The sequence below is a fragment of the Chiloscyllium punctatum genome, chromosome 27, assembly GCF_047496795.1.
Source record: "Chiloscyllium punctatum isolate Juve2018m chromosome 27, sChiPun1.3, whole genome shotgun sequence".
In the NCBI taxonomy this organism is placed as follows: domain Eukaryota; kingdom Metazoa; phylum Chordata; class Chondrichthyes; order Orectolobiformes; family Hemiscylliidae; genus Chiloscyllium; species Chiloscyllium punctatum.
The window spans coordinates 16,423,953-16,443,305 of NC_092765.1; the positions used below are offsets into that span (position 1 = coordinate 16,423,953).

At 43.1% G+C, this 19,353-nt stretch overlaps 1 protein-coding gene and 1 pseudogene across 1 annotated transcript; one reads left to right on the top strand and one right to left on the bottom strand.

Annotated features, from left to right (window-relative positions):
* Positions 1–6,207: 6,207 nt before the first annotated feature.
* Positions 6,208–17,580, top strand: LOC140453467 (V-type proton ATPase subunit d 2-like). Its single transcript, XM_072548170.1, has 8 exons — positions 6,208–6,598; positions 8,108–8,279; positions 8,910–9,088; positions 9,640–9,719; positions 10,314–10,391; positions 12,494–12,670; positions 16,180–16,257; positions 16,922–17,580. The coding sequence occupies exons 1-8, from the start codon at positions 6,472–6,474 to the stop codon at positions 17,081–17,083; spliced, it is 1,053 nt and encodes a 350-aa protein (XP_072404271.1). The 5' UTR covers positions 6,208–6,471; the 3' UTR covers positions 17,084–17,580.
* Positions 12,746–13,216, bottom strand: LOC140453725 (elongation factor 1-alpha 1 pseudogene; annotated as a pseudogene).
* Positions 17,581–19,353: the final 1,773 nt, after the last annotated feature.

Genomic DNA, 19,353 nt, shown 5'->3' on the forward strand with positions numbered 1-19,353 from the left:
GAAAACTAAAAAGGGAGTGCAAGCGCCCACACCCCATGGTTAATGGACTCCACAGCACCACAGAACAAGCAGTTGGACTGGAAGTCCATGAACCACCGCAATCTGCGGTTGGAGGGGACCGCTGCGTGCAGCACCCTCTACCCCCAGATCCCTGAGAGAAAGGGAAAGGACTCTCCCGTAGACAGGGTTGGGGCTTCTATTGTGTGTGTATTTAAGGGTCAGGGCTTCAGTTAGAGTGTCAATGAGGGGGACATGACAGGTTTTGTGCATGAATCACAGAACATTGGTATAAAGGTAATTAAGAAGGCAAATGAAATTTTGTCCTTCATTGCTAAAGGGATTGACTTTGAAAGCAAGGCACACGTGTCGGAGTATTGCGTATATGTTTGGTCTCCTTACTTGAGAAAGGATGTACTGGCACTAGAAGGGATGCAGAGGAGATTCACTAGGTTGATTCCGGAGTTGGGGGGGTTGGCTTATGCAGAGAGACTGAGTAGATTGGGATTATATTTGTCATTTTGTCATTAATATAAATGATTTGGATGTGAGCTTAAGAGATATAGTTAGTAAGTTTGCAGATGACACCAATATTGGAGGTGTAGTGGACAGCGAAGAAGGTTATCTCTGATTATAATTGGATCTTGACCAGATGGGCCAATGGGCTGCGGAGTGACAAATAGAGTTTACTTTAGATAAATGTGAGGTGCTGCATTTTGGGAAAGCAAATCTTAGCAGGACTTATACACTTAATGGTAAGGTCCTAGGAAGTTTTGCTGAACAAATAGACCTTGGAGTGCAGGTTCATAGCTCCTTGAAAGTGGAGTTGCAGGTAGACAGGATAGTGAAGAAGGCATTTGGTATGCTTTCCTTTATTGATATTGAGTGTAGGGGTTGGGAGGTCATGTTGCAGCTATACAGGACATTGGTAAGGCTACTTTTGGAATATTGCATGCAGTTCTGGTCTCCTTCTTATCATAAGGATGTTGTCAAACTTGAAAGGGTTCAGAAAAGATTTATAAGGATGTTGCCAGTGTTGGAGGATTTGAGCTACAGGGAGAGGTTGAATAGGCTGGGGCTGTTTTCCCTGGAGCGTAAGAGACTGAGGGGTGACCTTATAGAGGTTTATAAAATCATGAGGGCCATGGATAGGATAAATAGACAAAGTCTTTTCACTGGGGTGGGGGAGTCCAGAACTAGAGGGCATAGGTTTAGGGTGAGAGGGTAAAGATATAAAAGAGACCTAAGGGGCAGCTTTTTCACACAGAAAGTGGTGCGTGTGTGGAATGAGCTGCCAGAGAAAGTGGTGGCAGCTAGTACAATTGCAACATTTAAAAGGCATTTGGAAGGGTATATGAATAGGAAAGGTTTGGAGGGATATGGGCCGGGTGCTGGCAGGTGGGACTAGATTAGGTTGGGATATGTGGTCGGCATGGATGAATGGGACCGAAGGGTCTATTTCAGTGCTGTACATCCCCATGACACTCTTACTGCATATTCATTGGAATTTAGTAGAATGATGGGGGGAATCTTCTAGAAACTTATAAAATTATGAAGGGAATAGACAAGATAGAAATAGAGAGGAGGTTTCCATTGGTGGGTGAAACTAGGACAAGAGGGTATGGCCTCAAAATTAGGAGGCACAGATTTAGGGCTAAATTGAGAAGGACCTTCTTCACCCACAGGGTTGTAAATCTATGGAATTTCCTGCCCAGTGAAGTGTTTGAGGCTTCCTCATTGAATGTTTGTTTTAAAAGCTAATACATAATTTTTGGAACAGTAAAGGAATTAAGGGTTATGGTGAGGGAGTGGCTAAGTGAAGCTGAGGCCACAAAATGGTCAGCCATGATCTTATTGGATGGTGGAGCAGGCTCAAAGGGCCAGATGGCCTAGTCCTGCAATAGGCTTTTATGTCTATTTAAATAATGGAGCTTCCATTGGTTGTGTCTACTTAAGGGGGTGGGGGTTGCATTGGGTGTGCCTATTTAAGGGTGGAGCTTCTGTTGGGTGGGCCCTATTCAGCGAAGGTGGTCTATAGAGGTGGAGCTTCTCATGGTTGAGTCCACAGGCAGTGGAAGAGTAGAACAGGGTGGGGTTGTGAGGGTGGGTCTTCCATGCAGTGGGTACGGTTACAAATGGGGGCTTTTCACTCAGGGGCAGGAAAAGGGAGGGCGATACTCAATGTGGGCACTAACAGAATGGCTGGAGTTCTACCTGTGGCACACACTGACTCTTAATGGGCACTTCACAAATTAAAGGTGTTGAGGAGGATAGAGAAAGTACTTGAAGGGCACCTCATTGAACAGTAGTCTCGCTTGCAGCTGAACCTGCCACATGGTTGTCTCATCTGAGAAGGTGCATCCTGACCACACGTGCTGTGTGCAGTCACACACAGTCTATTCCACAGGACACTGCACTGAGTCAAACATCAACTGCACCCGGAGGACCATTAACTTGGTGAAAGATGTTCTTTGGTCTCCCCAAAACTTGTTGGTCTTTCAGAACAAGGAGTAGGAGCAAATTACCCCCGATGCTGGAATCTGTACTGAAAATAACTAAAGCTGGAGATCACAGCAGATCAGATAGCATCCATGGAGAGAGAGCAAGTTAACATTTTGAGTCTAGCTGAAGCTCTGATGTAGAGTGTCTCTCTCTCTCTCTCTCTCTCTCTCTCTCTCTCCATGGATGTGGAGCTGTGAACCCTCCCCCAAGGTCAGTAAGGTACCATGCCCCAGCAAGAAAACAGAAATGAGGAGCACCCAGAAGGAGGGTCGGGCCAGGGAGGAGGAAAGGTAGCCACCACTGAGGAACAGCAACCAACCCAACCTTCACCTGAACAGACGAAGACAATGGAAGAGGAGGAAGTGAAGGAAGCACGGGAGTGGACACAAGTGAGAAACAACCAGAAAAGAAAATCAAAGCCTCACGGCAAAATGGAAAGAGACAGCTGTATGATGGCTACACCAGAAGTTCCGCTGATGATGAAGATGTGCAGAGGGATGGCCACTAGCAAAAATAAAAGAGGCAGAGCGTCACAGAGGAGAAAGAGAGCAGCACCCCCAACCCGGAAACACCAGGTATCCGGAGGGGCCCAGCGAAACCCAACATTCGGCCTTCGAGAATCATAGGTTACTCACCACAGCACAGCCCCAGGCAACCAGGAGCAGTGAATCAGGAGCTAAGCTTCTCAGTCCTTCTGTTAGACTCAGAACTGGACCCTTCTGGCTTGTTCTCACCCCAACAACACTGGATTAGGGCAATGCCTTGGATGAACAGGATGCCTACCTTAGCGCAGAAAGTGACCAATAGTTTGCCCAAACCATGGGGATGCAGGGAGATCCCCAGTGACAGGACTATGGATGAATGGATGTTGTTAAATCCTATAAATTCTGAAATGGGTTTCAAAATTGCCAGTTTTAATGTGCAAAGTGTTAAATCTACTACACAATGTGTCTCCAATTTGGCTTTCCATAGATTTAGATTTTATTCTCACGTGTACTCGAATGCTGAAGTACAGTGAAAAGTGTATAATGTTGCCACACATGGGGCCACCTTAGGTATCTACGTACAAAAAAAACTTAGGTACAAAGTAGTAAGAGAAACAAGAGTTAAAAAGTAAAGCGTTACTTTATGGAATAGTAGAAAAACAAAGAAATAAGTAATTGTTTACTTTAAAGTCTTTCATAGAAAAATAAAGGAATAAGTTACACAGTCTTAGACTAGTCCTCTGTTTATCTCCTCTCCAGGGACACCTCAACCATCTGCTGCTGCCACAGATACCATTACTGCTGCTGGAACTGTCACCTCTCCAATCTCCCCCAGTGCCTCGGGAACATGCCCAGGCAGGATCCACTTGCATGCCAAGCCGAGACACCGACATGAGCCTCTGAGAGACCAGTCAACCCGTCCATGCTGACCAGATATCCCAACCCAATCTAGTCCCACCTGCCAGCACCCGGCCCATATCCCTCCAAACTCTTCCTATTCATGTAGTTCTGGACTCCCCAATCCCAGAAAAAAGACTTTACCTATTTACCACATCCATGCCCCTCATAATTTTGTAAGCCTCTATAAGGTCATCCCTCAGCCTCCAGCACTCCAGGGAAAACAACCCCAGCCTGTTCAGCCTCTCCCTATAGCTCAGATCCTCCAACCCTGGCAACATCCTTGTAAATCTTTTCTGAACCCTTTCAAATTTCACAACATCTTTCCGATAGGAAGGAGACCAGAATTGCGTGCAATATTCCAACAATATCCTGTACAGCTGCAACATGACCTCCCAACCCCTGTACTCAATACTCTGACCAATAAAGGAAAGCATATCAAACGCCTTCTTCACTATCCTATCTACCTGTGTCTCCACTTTCAAGGAGCTATGAACCTGCACTCCAAGGTCTCTTTGTTAAGCAACACTCCCGAGGACCTTACCATTAAGTGTATAAGTCCTGCTAAGATTTGCTTTCCTAAAGTGCAGCACCTCGCATTTATCTGAATTAAACTCCATCTGCCACTTCTCAGCCCATTGGCCCATCTGGTCAAGATCCTGTTGTAATCTGAGGTAACCCTCTTCCCTGTCCACTACACCTCCAATTTTGGTGTCATCTGCAAACTTACTAGCTGTACCTCTCATGCTCACATCCAAATCATTTATGTAAATGACAAAAAGTAGAGGACCCAGCACCGATCCTTGTGGCACTCCACTGGTCACAGGCCTCCAGTCTGAAAAACAACCCTCCACCACCCTCAGCCTGTCTTCTACCTTTGAGCCAGTTCTGTATCCAAATGGCTAGTTCTCCCTTTATTCCGTGAGATCTAACCTTGCTAATCAGTCTACCATGGGGATCCTTGTCGAATGCCTTACTGAAGTCCATATAGATCACATCTACCGCTCTGCCCTCATCAATCCTCTTTGTTACTTCCTCAAAAAAATTCAATCAAGTTTGTGAGACATGATTTCCCACGCACAAAGCCATGTTGACTATCTCTAATCAGTCAAGGCACTTGAGGGGAAGAAAAACTTGCGGAGATATGTGGAAATAGGACTAACTGGATTTATTTACAGAGAACCAGCATTCTCAATGCAGAATCATAGAATCCCTACAGTGTGGAAACAGGCCATATGCCCCAACACGTCCACACTGACCCTCCAAAGAGTATCCCACCCAGACCTATTCCCCTACCCTATTACTCTACATTTGCCTTGACTTATGCACCTAGCCTACACATCCCTGAACACTACGGGCAATTTAGCATGGCCAATTCACCTAACCTGCACATTTTTGGACTGTGGGAGGAAACCAGAGCATCTGGAGGAAACCCACGGAACATGGGGAGAATGTGCAAACACCACACAGACAGTTGCCCGAGGCTGGAATCGAACCTGGGTCCCAGGCTCTGTGGGGCGGCAGTGCTAATCACTGATCCAGGTGGGGGGGTGATGGTGGTGATAGGTCAGAGGAGAGGGTGGAGCGGATAGATGGGAAGGAAGATGGACAGGTAGGGCAGTTCAAGAGGGCGGTGTCGAGTTGGAGGGGTGGGTATAGGATGAGCTGGGGGAGGGGAGAAGAGGAAACTGGTGAAATCAATGTTTATGCCATGTGGTTCCCTCTGTTCTATCACCATCACCTGCATCTACGTATCACCTTCCTAGCTACCTCCCCCCCATCCCCCCCACCCCTCTACCCTCCTATTTATTTCCCAGTCCCCTTCCCTTCCCCCTACATTCCTGATGAAGGGCTTATGCCTGTAACGTCGATTCTCCTGCTCCTCGGATGCTGCCTGACTTGCTGTGCCTCTTCCAGCGCCACACTTTTCGACTCTAACTCTCCAGCATCTGCAGTCCTCACTTTGTCCTGTCATGCCGAAAAATGTCAAGTAGTCAACCAGTAGAGACTGGTTTGGTTCACTTTCTGTGCAGGTGTGTGTTGAGACGATTCAGATGGTGACTGGGAGGAACTTGCAAACGCCTTGTCTGCACACATCTATACTCAAGTCAGGAATCTATATGCACCTGTACCTGAGCTAAGAGCCTCTACAGACTTGGACCTGCATCAGGAACACATGTGCATCTGTACCTAGGTCAAAGCCATACCAAATTATTTCTGAATCTATTCCCCAGCTCCAGCCATACTGGAGCTGGGGAATAGATTCAGAAGTAATTCAGTTCCATCAATGTTTAACTTGCAACATGATATTTGTGTGTTCCTGTAGAGTTTGTTTTATAACAACATGTGTGGGAGGTAAAAGGACTCACAGCAAGCTCGGGGCAGGCATAAGGAGAATTTTATTAGTTTTGAGGATCAGGAGATATTGTACAAAGCAGAAACAGCCAGAATCACCCAAAACCAGCTAGTCTAGTGGTTGCTTTCATTAAGAACACTCATAGCCTTGACCTTCAGTGTGAGAAGGAGAGCAGCAAAGTTCAATGAAAGAGAGAAACTCATCACTTCGAGAGCTACAAATTCTTATTTAAAGATGGGCTTTGCAGAGTTTTATTTCAACGTGGACAGCGGTTACTTGGAGGGACTGGTCAGAGGGTTTAAAGGTGGCATCCTGAAACAGGCAGATTTCCTCAATCTGGTGCAATGTCAGACTCTGGAGGGTGAGTCCCTGCTGATTTCTTTCTGTTTTTTTAGTTCCCTTGTTGGGAGACCAGAAAAAAAGTTGTATTTGTTTAGCAAAGAGAGGTGATCTCAAAGTACTTTATACCTGGTTAAGTACTTCATGAATGTTTCTTATTGTTGGTTATTGCATTTTCTACATTGCAATGTGTGCACAGTAACCTCCTACAAACGACAGCATAATAATGACCATATAATCTTATTTTGTGATGTTGTTTGGGGAATAAATATAAATCAGGAACCAGAGATACCTTCCCTGGTCTCGTTGAAATAGTGCAGTCAGGTCTTTTGTATTTGTTTGCCAGAGAAAATGGGGCCCTTGGATTATTATATTACCCTAAAGATGGGACCGCTGTTAGTGCAGCAGCCCCTCAGTACAGCATTGGAGTGTCAGTCTCGATTTTAGTGCTTGGGTCCTGGAGTGGGATTTGAACTGATTTAGAGGTGAAGGTGCTACTGACTGAATCAAGCAGAAGAAACTCAGCACTATCCAGAACAAAGCAGCCCATATAACTGGGACTCCATCTAACACCTTCACATTCTCTACTATCGACACAATGGCATCTACAACGTGCAAACTCCACCACAGAGACAGCAGATATGTGGGAACACCACCAACTGCAAATTCCCCCCCAATCCCCACACTGTCCTGATTTGGAGATGTAGTGCCATTCCTTCAAAGTCACTGGGTCGGAGTTCTGAAACTCGTTCCATAACGTCGTTGTTGATGTGCCTAAGCCACGTGGACTATTGGGGTTCAAGCAGACAGCTCACCACCTTCTGAAGGGCAATCATGGGTGGGCTATAAATGCTGACCCAGCGAGTGATCCCACATCCCCTGAATGAATAGAAAACTCACAGCTGACACCCAAAGTTACTGCCCTGTTGTTCATAAGAGGTGTTGTAGGAGAGGGGTTGGGCAGTGGGATTACGTTAAGGGAATTGCAGAATATAAGAAATGGCACTAAGGAAAGAATGGGGTAGGGTATGGGGAGGGAGTAGATGGAGGAGATCGAGAATGATGGAAGGGATGAGTGGAATTTGGAGGGAGGGAAAATAGTGGGGGGGGGGAAGGTATATAAGGTGGGACCCGGTTGTAACTGAGGTTGCTCCTACTTTTGCTTCTATGTGCAGCTTCCAATGTGAGCACGAAGTCAGGAAGCGAGTTTTCATCTTGGCCTGTGATCTGACAGGGTATAGCAAACTGGTAGTAAATATACTAAATTGTAATAGAGGAATGGAGCCACGGCTGAGGATTAATCTGCAGTCCGCACTATGTGACCTGTTTTGGTGATGTAAGTGGTGATGCTGGAAATGTCTGTCCATGCTGGTTAAAAACAATATTAGAGAGGACAAAGCAGTCATTTCTGGGAATTAGTTACCTCCTTTCCTTAGTCCCAGCAAAAGTCTTTCATTAAATAGTTCTGGTGCTTAGTGTATATCAGGTGGTTTTATGCAAATGTATCCTTGTTCTTGCTCTGTTTCTGCAGATCTGAAGCTTCTCCTTCAGAGCACAGACTATGGCAGCTTTCTGGCAAATGAAACTGGTCCTCTCACAGTCTCTATCATTGATGATAAACTGAAACAAAAGCTGCTGGTGGAATTTGTCTATCTGCGGAATCATTCTTTACAGCCCCTCACCACCTTCCTGGATTATATCACGTTAGTAACTGGGGTTTTGTGTTGCTTTGTTCTCAGATAAATGTTTTGAAGAGGCAGAATAAAGCATACCTGACTAATAAATCAGTATTTCATCAGTAACGCAGTCACTTTGAGTGACACACTGCAAGTGACAGTAAAAGTGAGAGTGTCACTGAGGGAGTGTGACAGTGAGGGAGTGACACTGAGTAAAGGCCACAGTCTAAGGTCTTACTGCTGAAGTTAAATGGGGTTTCATTCAGTTATCGGACCCTCGCGGTGCTTCAAATGTATGTAAATATTAATATGTACAAGAAATGTCTTTGGTTTATTTGCTGGATAGAGTCAAACTTCAATATTTGTTTGTTTCTTCATATGCTACTGTACACAACCAAACTGCTTTAGTGTCTATGTAGATAGAGATGTTTTTATGAGTAAAGTATATATTTGAAATAAAAAAGATTAAATGTGAAAGGAATGAGCATGACCTTGGCAGATTGATTATAAATAAGAGACAGAGTGAGAGTGGCTGAATTACAGTATATTGATCAGAACTGGCTGCTCTGGATATTGAATTATTGATCTGAACCTTTTGATTGCTTCAGTTCTGCAGATTTCAGTGTAACTTGTGCCTTTTGATGCTCTGTTTTAAAGGTACAGCTATATGATTGACAATGTTATCCTGCTAATTACCGGCACATTACGCCAGCGTCCGATCTCTGAGCTTCTTCCCAAGTGCCATCCTTTGGGCAGCTTTGAGCAGATGGAGGCTGTTCATATTGCTCAGACCCCTGCTGAACTGTACAATGCTATCCTGGTCGATACACCATTAGGTAAGAGATGGACTCACTGACCCCAGAACAAGGCAATTGGAGTTCAGCACAATCTAAGGGAAATCTCTGATCATTAGCCAGGAGCAAGTGACATATTGCAGGGATGCAGGGATATTGTGTACTGATCAGTGCAGGGGTTTGAATATCTCATTGGTCAGTGACTCACTGTCTGCTGGTCCATTTAATGGCTTGTGTGTCTCACTGAATACCAGTCAGTGCAGGGATATGAGTACATTACTGTGTAATGATCAGTGTAAGGTTCTGAATGTTTCACCATACAATGGTCAGAGTAGGAGTTTGAGTATCGCACTACATGAAGGTCATTGCAGGGCCCTAACTGAAGGACTGCATACTGATCAATGCAGGAATTGGAGTATCTCACTGGATAATGGTCAGTACAGGGGTCTGACTGCTTCACTGTATTCAGGGCTATCCCAGGGATCTAACTTTCTCACACATCTTCTGTACAATTAAAATCTCTGTTCGATGAAGCAGCATGCTAGACAGTGTGATCATGTTTAAACTCTCATCTGGTAATGTCTATGTTCCAGCTTCTTTCTTTCAAGATTGCATCTCAGAGAATGACCTTGATGAAGTTAATATTGAGATATTAAGAAATAAACTCTACAAGGTAAGAGCAATATATCTCTTTAGATTCTGATCAGTAACTCACTTCCAAGTATCTAAGGACACTAGACTTAGGGACAAAAGTAGGCTATGCTGACTGTCAGGCACATTTTATCTTTCAAAAGGTGACAGCTGTTCTCCTACATCTACTTTCTCTCACTTTCCCCAAATCCCTTGATTGTTCTCGTGCCTGAAAGTCTATCCATTCTATGTACTGACAATGCAGCCACAGCCTTCAAGGGTAGAGAATTTCGAAGGTCCCCAATTATGTGAGTGAAGATGTTTCCCTTTATCCCTGTGTTAATAAGCCAAACCCTTATCCTGACACTAACTGTTATTTTATAAATAAACCTCCTGAGTCCCTTGATTAGATTCCAATTCACTCCTGGATATCTGTTATTCAGTTATTGAGTTATAAACAACCCAAACCTGATTAGATTCCAGCTTATGACTCACTCTTAGGTATATCTGGCTCCATCTAGAAACCCCAATGAAATCCCATTAGGTTATTTTTTATTTCTGTAAATCAATCTGAATGGAATTATTGATAAATTATTTCCTGCTCACAAGCCTCCGTGTCATCACTTTCCTATTTTAGGCTTATCTTGAATCGTTTTATGGGTTCTGTAAAGACCAGGGGGGACAGACTGAAGAAGTGATGTGCCCCATCCTGCAGGTAAGCATGTTAGCAAACTCCCCCTACTGCAGCTACTGTGTAAAACTCCGGTAATCTGACACTAATCTGGAACAATCCAGAGATTCATTAAAGGTTAAAGATGTTGATCCATTAGCAAAGGCTCAAGTTTAATCCCAGTAATAGGGAGTTTGAGGACTGGCAGGTTGGATGAGACCTATAAACCAATTATAAGGGTTTCTACTTCTATGACTTGAATACAATTTAAAAGGTTAAGGGGTGAAATGATCAAAGTCTTCAAGATATTAATAAGAAAAGAAAGGGTAGACAAATTATTTCCACTGGTTGGGAATTCTAGAACTAGTGAACATAGTCAAAACATTAGGGCCACATTGTTCAAGAAAGATTTAGGAAGCAATTCTACACATGACGGAGGGTTGATGTTTGGAACTTTCTTCAACAAATGGCAAAACTTGCTGATCAATTGTTAACTTTAAATCCAAGTTAGATAATGATTTGTTAAGCAAAGGTGTTAAGGGATATGGGATAAAGGCAGGTAAATGGACTTCAGCCACAGATTAACCATAATCTCATTGAGTTGCTGAATCACCCACTCCTGTACCTATGTTCCTAATACACAGGTTTCTGTCATAAGTGCTACTTGAATCTGGGATCTGTGCGCAGCAAGTGAATGAGCAAGAAAAAAACCCCAAAGCAGTACATTGGAAAAAGTCGAATTTTAAGTGCTTCAGTATCAAAATGTGGAGATGAAACAAGATAAAAATGACAAAGAAAAGATGATAGTAACAGTGGAAAATAGTTAAACAGATGATCAATAGAGTTCAGCAGAACATATATTCCTGTTAGAAACATGAAGATACTAGCCAATAATGAAAAATTCTGAATGAAATAGGAAAGGTAGAACTGAAAAAAAAAATACACATATGGGACCACAAAGGATAGGATGATAAATAGGAATATTAAAAAGTTACAAGAGAAGTCAAGAAAGTGGGTAATGCAAAAAGAGAAGTGGTGCTCTCACAGAAATCATTGTTGGTACCACTGTTTTAACCATTTAAATAAATAATCTATAATTTCAAAATTGCAGAACACACAATGAGAACACAATGTACCAAAATATAGGAATTATTAAACCTGCAAACCCTGGCAAATGAGTTCTGAACCAGATAAATATAAGGTGTTGCATTTCGGTTGGGGCTATAAAGGAGGCCACAGACTCCTTGTGAAAACAATGGAGTAGAGAACAGAGCCATGAGAGGTTAATGAATTTTTAAAAAGGTACTATGGTTAAATTTTAGAGAGAGAGAGCTGAAAAACAGACAGTTTATGCTAAACTTGCATCGAATCTTGGTTTGACTGCACAGTTCTGGTTTTGATATCATAAAAACGACGTGGGTTGTAGAAGGTGCAAAAATATGATTCACAAGGATTAGGCCAGACTGAGCAGATATACTTGTCAGGGTAGGGACACTTTTCTCAAAGAGAAAGAATACTGAAAAGGTGACCTTTCAGAAGTCTTAAAAATCATGAGAAGATATAATGTGGGAGCCTGTAAAGCAGTTTCCACTTATGAGGGACTGCCATGAATGTAAGATAGTTGCTAAATAAAACTCAATAGGGAGCTCAAGAGAAACCTCTCTAGCTAGAGACTAGTGAGAATGTGGAATTCACTGCCAAAAGAATGGCTGGGGCATTTAGAAAAGGTGCACTTAAGGGGAATTTAGAAAAGTTCATCAGGGACTATAGTCATAGTCATAGAGATGTATAGCACGGAAACAGACCCTTTGGTCCAACTCGTCCATGCCGACCAGATGGACGAGTTGAACCGAAAGGTCTGTTTCCGTGCTGTACATCTCTATGACTATGACTATAGTCCCTGATGAATTTTTCTAAATTCCCTTAAGTGCACCTTTTCTAAATGCCTCAGGGAGAAAAGATTAAGTGGATATATTAATGGGATTTAAAGTATGATGGGAAAAGAGTTATATGAAAGTGCACAGAGACTGGATGGACTGAATTACATATTACTGTAAATGTAATTCAATCTATCTGATTCTAGGCTATCTGTATGAGCACTGTCTCACTCAGGGCTCTCACTCACACCTCAGTATTGTCCTATCTAGTTTGAAGCTGATCGACGTGCATTTATCATCACCCTGAACTCATTTGGCACTGAGCTGAGCAGAGAGGATCGAGCTACACTTTATCCACGCTGCGGCAGACTGCACCCAGATGGCCTGACCCTTTTATCCAAAGCTGAGGATTTTGAGCACGTGCGTGCAGTCGCTGAATATCATGCGGTACGTTCTCCAAGTTCTCATTGTTACTGGAGTCAATGTTCAGACAATGTCCCGTTCCTAATTCTTTTCCATTTTCTAACCCTTGGGCAATTTTGCACTGGCTTCCAACAGATTTTAACCATGCCAACCAAAAACAGGGACAAAAGGAACAGCATCAGGATTGTAGCTGATCTTCTTAATGTACATGCTGGTTTCTTTTACAATTTCCTTATGTCTCTCCTTGCTGGATGGTGGTTCATTAGAGTCCATCTTGTTGATACCAACAATAGGTTGCTTGACACCCAGAGTGTAGGCAAACAGAGCATGCTCTCTAGTTTAACCATTTGATATACCAACTTCAAACTCGCCCACACCAGCAGCAGCAATCAACACAGCACAGTCAAACTGTGACGGTCCAGCATTTATATTCTTGTTGATGTCCCTGTGTCCTGAGTACTTGGATGTTTTAAACTCCCAGACAGCAATGTCAATGGTAATACCATGTTCACATTCAGTCTTCGGCTAAACCAAGACCCAGGCATATTTGAAGGGTCCTTTTCCCAGCATGTGCTTCCCATTCCCCCACACTTAAACATTCCCCAATTATGTCCTGGACCACAAAAGTTCAAAGAATCTCTTATGGAGCCCACAGTGTGGGCAACTGAGAGTGGGGGAACTACAGCTGGAGAGCTCAGCGGTGTCTCAATGGCTCCCTATTTTAATTTCTTTTGACAAGCATAGAGACATAGAATCATAGAGATGTACAGCATGGAAACAGACCCTTCGGTCCAACCCGTCCATGCCGACCAGATATCCCAACCCAATCTAGTCCCAGCTGCCAGCACCTGGCCCATATCCCTCCAAACTCTTCCTATTCATATACCCATCCAAATGCCTCTTAAATGTTGCAATTGTACCAGCCTCCACCACATCCTCTGGCAACACATTCCATACACGTACCACCCTTTGTGTGAAAATGTTGCCCCTTAGGTCTCTTTTATATCTTTCCCCTCTCACCCTAAACCTATGCCCTCTAGTTCTGGACTCCCAGACCCCAGGGAAAAGACTTGGTCTATTTACCCTATCCATGCTCCTCATAATTTTGTAAAACTCTATAAGGTCACCCCTCAGCCTCCGACGCTCCAGGGAAAACAACCCCAGCCTGTTCAGCCTCTCCCTGTAGCTCACATCCTCCAACCCTGGCAACATCCTTGTAAATCTTTTCTGAAACCTTTCAAGTTTCACAATATCTTTCCGATAGGAAGGAGACCAGAATTGCACGCAATATTTCAACAGTGGCCTAACCAATGTCCTGTACAGCCTCAACACAACCTCCCAACTCTTGTACTCAATACTCTGTCCAAAAAAGGAAAGCATACCAAACGCCTTCTTCACTATCTATTCTACCTGCGACTCCACTTTCAAGGAGCTATGAACCTGCACTCCAAGGTCTCTTTGTTCAGCAACACACTCTAGGACCTTACCATTAAGTGTATAAGTCCTGCTAAGATTTGCTTTCCCAAAATGCAGCACCTCGCATTTATCTGAATTAAACTCCATCGGCCACTTCTCAGCCCATTGGCCCATCTGGTCAAGATCCTGTTGTAATCTGAGGTAACCCTCTTCCCTGTCCACTACACCTCCAATTTTGGTGTCATCTGCAAACTTACTAGCTGTACCTCTCATGCTCGCATCCAAATCATTTATGTAAATGACAAAAAGTAGAGGGCCCAGCATCGATCTTGTGGCACTCCACTGGTCACAGGCCTCCAGTCTGAAAAACAACCCTCCAACACCACCCTCTGTCTTTTACCTTTGAGCCAATTCTGTATCCAAATGGCTAGTTCTCCCTGTTTTCCATGAGATCTAACCTTGCTAATCAGTCTCCCATGGGGAACCTTGTCGAATGCCTTACTGAAGTCCATATAGATCAAATGTACTGCTCTGCCCTCATCAATCTTCTTTGTTACTTCTTCAAAAAACTCAGTCAAGTTTGTGAGACTTGATTTCCCACGCACAATGCCATGTTGACTATCCCAAAAAGGTCCTTGCCTTTCCAAATACATGTACATCCTGTCCCACAGGATTCCCTCCAACAACTTGCCCACCACTGAGGTCAGGCTCACCGGTCTATAGTTCCCTGGCTTGTCTTTACCGCCCTTCTTAAACAGTGGCACCACGTTTGCCAACCTCCAGACTTCCAGCACCTCACCTGTGACTATCGATGATACAAATATCTCAGCAAGAGGCCCAGCAATCACTTCTCTAGCTTCCCACAGAATTCTCGGGTACACCTGATCTGGTCCTGGGGATTTATCCACCTTTAACCATTTCAAGACATCCAGCACTTCCTTCTCTGTAATCTGAACATTTTGCAAGATGTCACCATCTATTTCCCTACAGTCTATATCTTCCATACCCTTATCCACAGTAAATACTGATGCAAAATATTCATTTAGTATCGCCCCCATTTTCTGTGGTTCCACACAAAGGCCACCTTGCTGATCCTTGAGGGGCCCTATTCTCTCCCTAGTTACCCTTTTGTCCTTAATATATTTGTAAAAACCCTTTGGATTCTCCTTAATTCTATTTGCCAAAGCTATCTCATGTCCCCGGTTTGCCCTCCTGATTTCCGTCTTAAGTATACTCCTACTTTCTTTTAGAGCTTCAAACAAGGGATTAAAATTAAAATCAGATTCTGCTTCCTTCCTGGCTTCTAGCCAGGCAATCTAATATTCCCAATGAAGATTCCTGCTCTGGGAAAACTCCTGCTAATAGCAGTCTGGGACACCTACACTGACACTTGGCAGCTACAAGGTAACACGAGAGGAGGGCCTGTTCTCAAGCAGCTCTGGCAAGTTTCAAACTTTACCTCTCTGTGAACTCTTTGTGAACCACGAGGAGTAGGAATGTTGAACTGCCCCTGTCACTGTAAGGACTCTTTCGGTCTGTCTCTACCACAAGGATTTAGAGCACATGGGCTAGATTTTATGTTGGGTAGGTGGGGCAGTCTTATCAGGGCTAGTTAGTCAGATGAGGGCATGGTTAAGGAGGTGGGAGGAGGGTCAGTACTATCTGTTTTGTTAGGGTCGAGTGGAGGGAGATCTTCCATTGGATACAGAGTGGCCAAACAAAACAGGACTCCCAGAATTTACCTGGCAGCCTTGCTACATAATGTGGGCGCTGTCAACTGCTGGTAAAATTCCACCAGACACGAGTCCTTCAGGTACCATTAATTGGCTATTTCAGGCCCTCAATTGACTTAAGAACAGATTGTTTATCTGCATCTGATTAAATACCAGCGGAGGTAGTAAGTGACAGGCAAGGTGCCCCCTCCACAGAGGCTGGTATCCTGTCACCGAGTCACCTTTTAGTGGGAAGTCCTTGACTCTGGCACAGCCTCATCAGAGTCAGCATTCAAAATGTCAGAATCCAGCTTCTGATGGGGGAGGGGTGTAAAGTTTCAGTCCATGGGATCCTAGCCTGGGATAATGTTTATTTCTGACTTGCCTCTTACTCTCTTCTGTCAGGAATATAAACTCTTGTTTGAAGGTGCAGAGAAGAATTCCAATGAGAAGACATTGGAGGATAAGTTCTTTGAATATGAGGTAATAATCCCGACTGGGCTCCTCAGACCACTGATCCCCTTTCATCACCCATTCCCTACTATCACTCACCTGTCTCTTATTCACCTTGAAATCCTCCAATCATTACTTTGCCCCCTTCTTCCAACTGCCTCTCAAAATATGTCAAGCATTTTTGTGTCTGCCGAGTTTGGGTTCATGCTGTATTTTCTCGATTAGTTACCTTAAATACATTGGCCAAGGGCTGGCTCAGACTTAGACTGACCACCAAGACATGTTCTAGAGCAAAGGGTGGAAGTTGTGTGCTGCTGCTTGCCTAAAGAGGTGTAGCGATTCAACGATGGCCTATGTTTTGGTTTGGTGCTTTCTGTGAGAAACTCTTTGGAAATAATCTGAACTGCAGCCTAGAGGGAAACAGCTGGAATGGACACCTCCACATCAGTAACATGACATTGAAATGCTTCCCATCCACATCAGACAGAAGGGAAGTCACTTACCAATATCTGAAGACATTGGCAGGACTTGGTTCTACTATATCAGGAAATGGATACGTGGCTTTTAATCAAAGAAACTAGTCCTCAAAATAAGTATCTCACTCATCTCAATTCAGGTGTTCTCACATCCTGTATGAGAGATCCTCATGACGTTGGATCAATCCAATTGTAACTTTCTCTGTTTTCCTTCCCAGGTGAAGCTCAATGTAATGGCATTTAATAACCAGTTTCACTTTGGGGTATTCCATGCCTATATGAAACTGAAGGAGCAGGAATGTCGGAATATTGTATGGATTGCGGAATGTATAGCCCAGAGACATCGGACTCGCATTGACAACTACATCCCCATACTCTGAGTGCAAGTCACCTAAACCATCACTGGCATCCTAAGAATAACCAGTAACTAACTCCTGTAACCTGTCCCAAGTCAATGATCTTGAATGACCAGTGTCTCTATGATCTACTTTAGTGACCAACTCCAGTGACTTGTCTCCAATAATTGATCTTCAGTAATCTACAACAGTTTATTCTGAGTAATCACCTCTCTCACCCAGTTGTGAGAAATTTGCATTTTGTTAATCAGATATGATCTTATATTAACCTTTGTTAATTTTTGACCTTGGTAATCAGCCCTGAGATAGCAACCTCTAGTTAGCAGATTAATCATTAGCCCAGCCAGGGACTCCCTCAATACTGTCAGTCTTTTAGTGTGTTCTAATGTATTACCTTGTTTTACCATGATTTGAAGTAATAAACAAGTATTGGTGTTGATGTGTTCTATCTCAAATTTCCAACCACAAATGAAAACTATGTACAAAGTTGTCTTATTAAAAATATATAATTCTTACCTTCAGTTACAAGTTTTTTGCATTCTGTCAAATATAACAAAAACACATCACACACCAAATACATTGCTGTGGTTCAAGAAGGCAACTCACCAACACCTCAATGGCAAGAAATGCTGGCCCAACCAGTGATCCCACATCTCATGAATGAATAAAGAAAAAAGGAGAGGGATAGGCCATTCAATTTCAATCCTTAATTTATTAAAATCATAGCTGATCTCATTGTGACTTTAAATTTACTGCCCTGCTTGAGCTCCTTCATCCTAGGATCTCTTGGAGGTCAAAATATGTCTATCTCAGCCTTATATTCAATCACCCAGCACGATTGCTGTTTGTGCTAGAGATTTCTATATATCACATATAATGGAATTGTCACACTGCCTGGTTATTTATGCGTTGCGATTATCACACTGTACCAGTCACATTATGTATTAGATTTCCACACTGTACTAGTCATACTGTGTAATGGATAGTCGTATTGTCCTCTGGAGTACAGTAAACTAGTGTTTCTGTTGTTGAACTTGGTAATCCAGGGCATAAGTTCATATCCCATTAAGGCGGTTCAAGAAATTTAATTCAGGTTTAAAAATCTGTGGAAAAGTACTGGTATCTGCAAACGTAATGATGAAACTGTCAGACTGTTGTAAAACCTTAACTGGTTCAGTGATATACTTTAAGGAAGAAACCTATTGCATTTACCCAGTACACCCTATATGTGACTCCTCCAGATCCATATTAGCATGGTTGATTCTTGACTGGCTTAGTTTAGGGCTAGCAGCTCAGTTGTGTTAAACTGCTCAGCATTTCATGAACAAGTTTCACCGTCAACTTGCCACAACAATTTCTGACGGGTAATAAGTTATGACCTTGTCAGCAATCCCCACATCTAGAGAATCTTTTTGAGACTGTAACAATATTAGTTACAATAACAGTTGCAACTGCAAATAAAAATAGTAACAGTAAAAACAACAGTGATGGTGACAGTAACAACTGCTAACAACAATATAAGTGAGTTAGTTTTCAGTATCGTGCTAAATATATACCAAGGAACCAGACCAACCCTTGAATTCAAATAGAAGCAAAGGACTGCAGATGCTGGAATCTGAACCAAACACAGAGAATGCTGAAGAAATTCAACAGCATCTGTGGAGAGAGAAGCAGAATTAATGTTTTGAGTCCAGCGTGACTTAAAGTCATAGAGTTATAGAGATGTACAGCATGGAAACAGACCCTTCGGTCCAACCCATCCCATGCAGACCAGATATCCCAACCCAATCTAGTCCCACCTGCAAGTAACTCTGGACTCGAAACATTAACTTTTTTTTCCTCTCTCCACAGATACTGCCAGATTTGCTGAATTTCTCCAATATTCTCTGTATCTTCAATCCTTAAACACCTTATTTGACTTCCTTGCTGAACACTTCTGGGATTTGACTCTTAGTGTCAATAAAGCATAATGAAGTATGCTTTATTAGATTTTGCTGTTCCATGTAATACTGTACAATTTGTGTTGAAATTAGATTGATTTACTGCTTTGATTACACCAGATGTAATAAGTTCAACTCAGTGTATCAATGCAGTCTAGTGTAGTTCTGATACTGTGCCAGGTACACTGTGTAATAGATTTGTCACACCTTGTTAATTACATGCTGGGCCAATGGCATCTGATGAAACTGTAAATTGTATTGGTCCAATTGTGTCTAGTGGGTTTTCCAGGTTTAGGAACATCTCCTTTGCTAAAATGTGTTTGACCTGCTGAGGCTTTATGCTTAAACCCTATT

Coding starts and splice junctions, on each gene's coding strand:
- LOC140453467 (XM_072548170.1), top strand. CDS start 6,472: ATGGGCTTTGCAGAGTTTTATTTCAACGTGGACAGCGGTTACTTGGAG. Junction 9,720..10,313: donor TAAGAAATAAACTCTACAAG/GTAAGAGCAATA, acceptor TTCCTATTTTAG/GCTTATCTTGAATCGTTTTA. Junction 12,671..16,179: donor CAGTCGCTGAATATCATGCG/GTACGTTCTCCA, acceptor CTCTTCTGTCAG/GAATATAAACTCTTGTTTGA.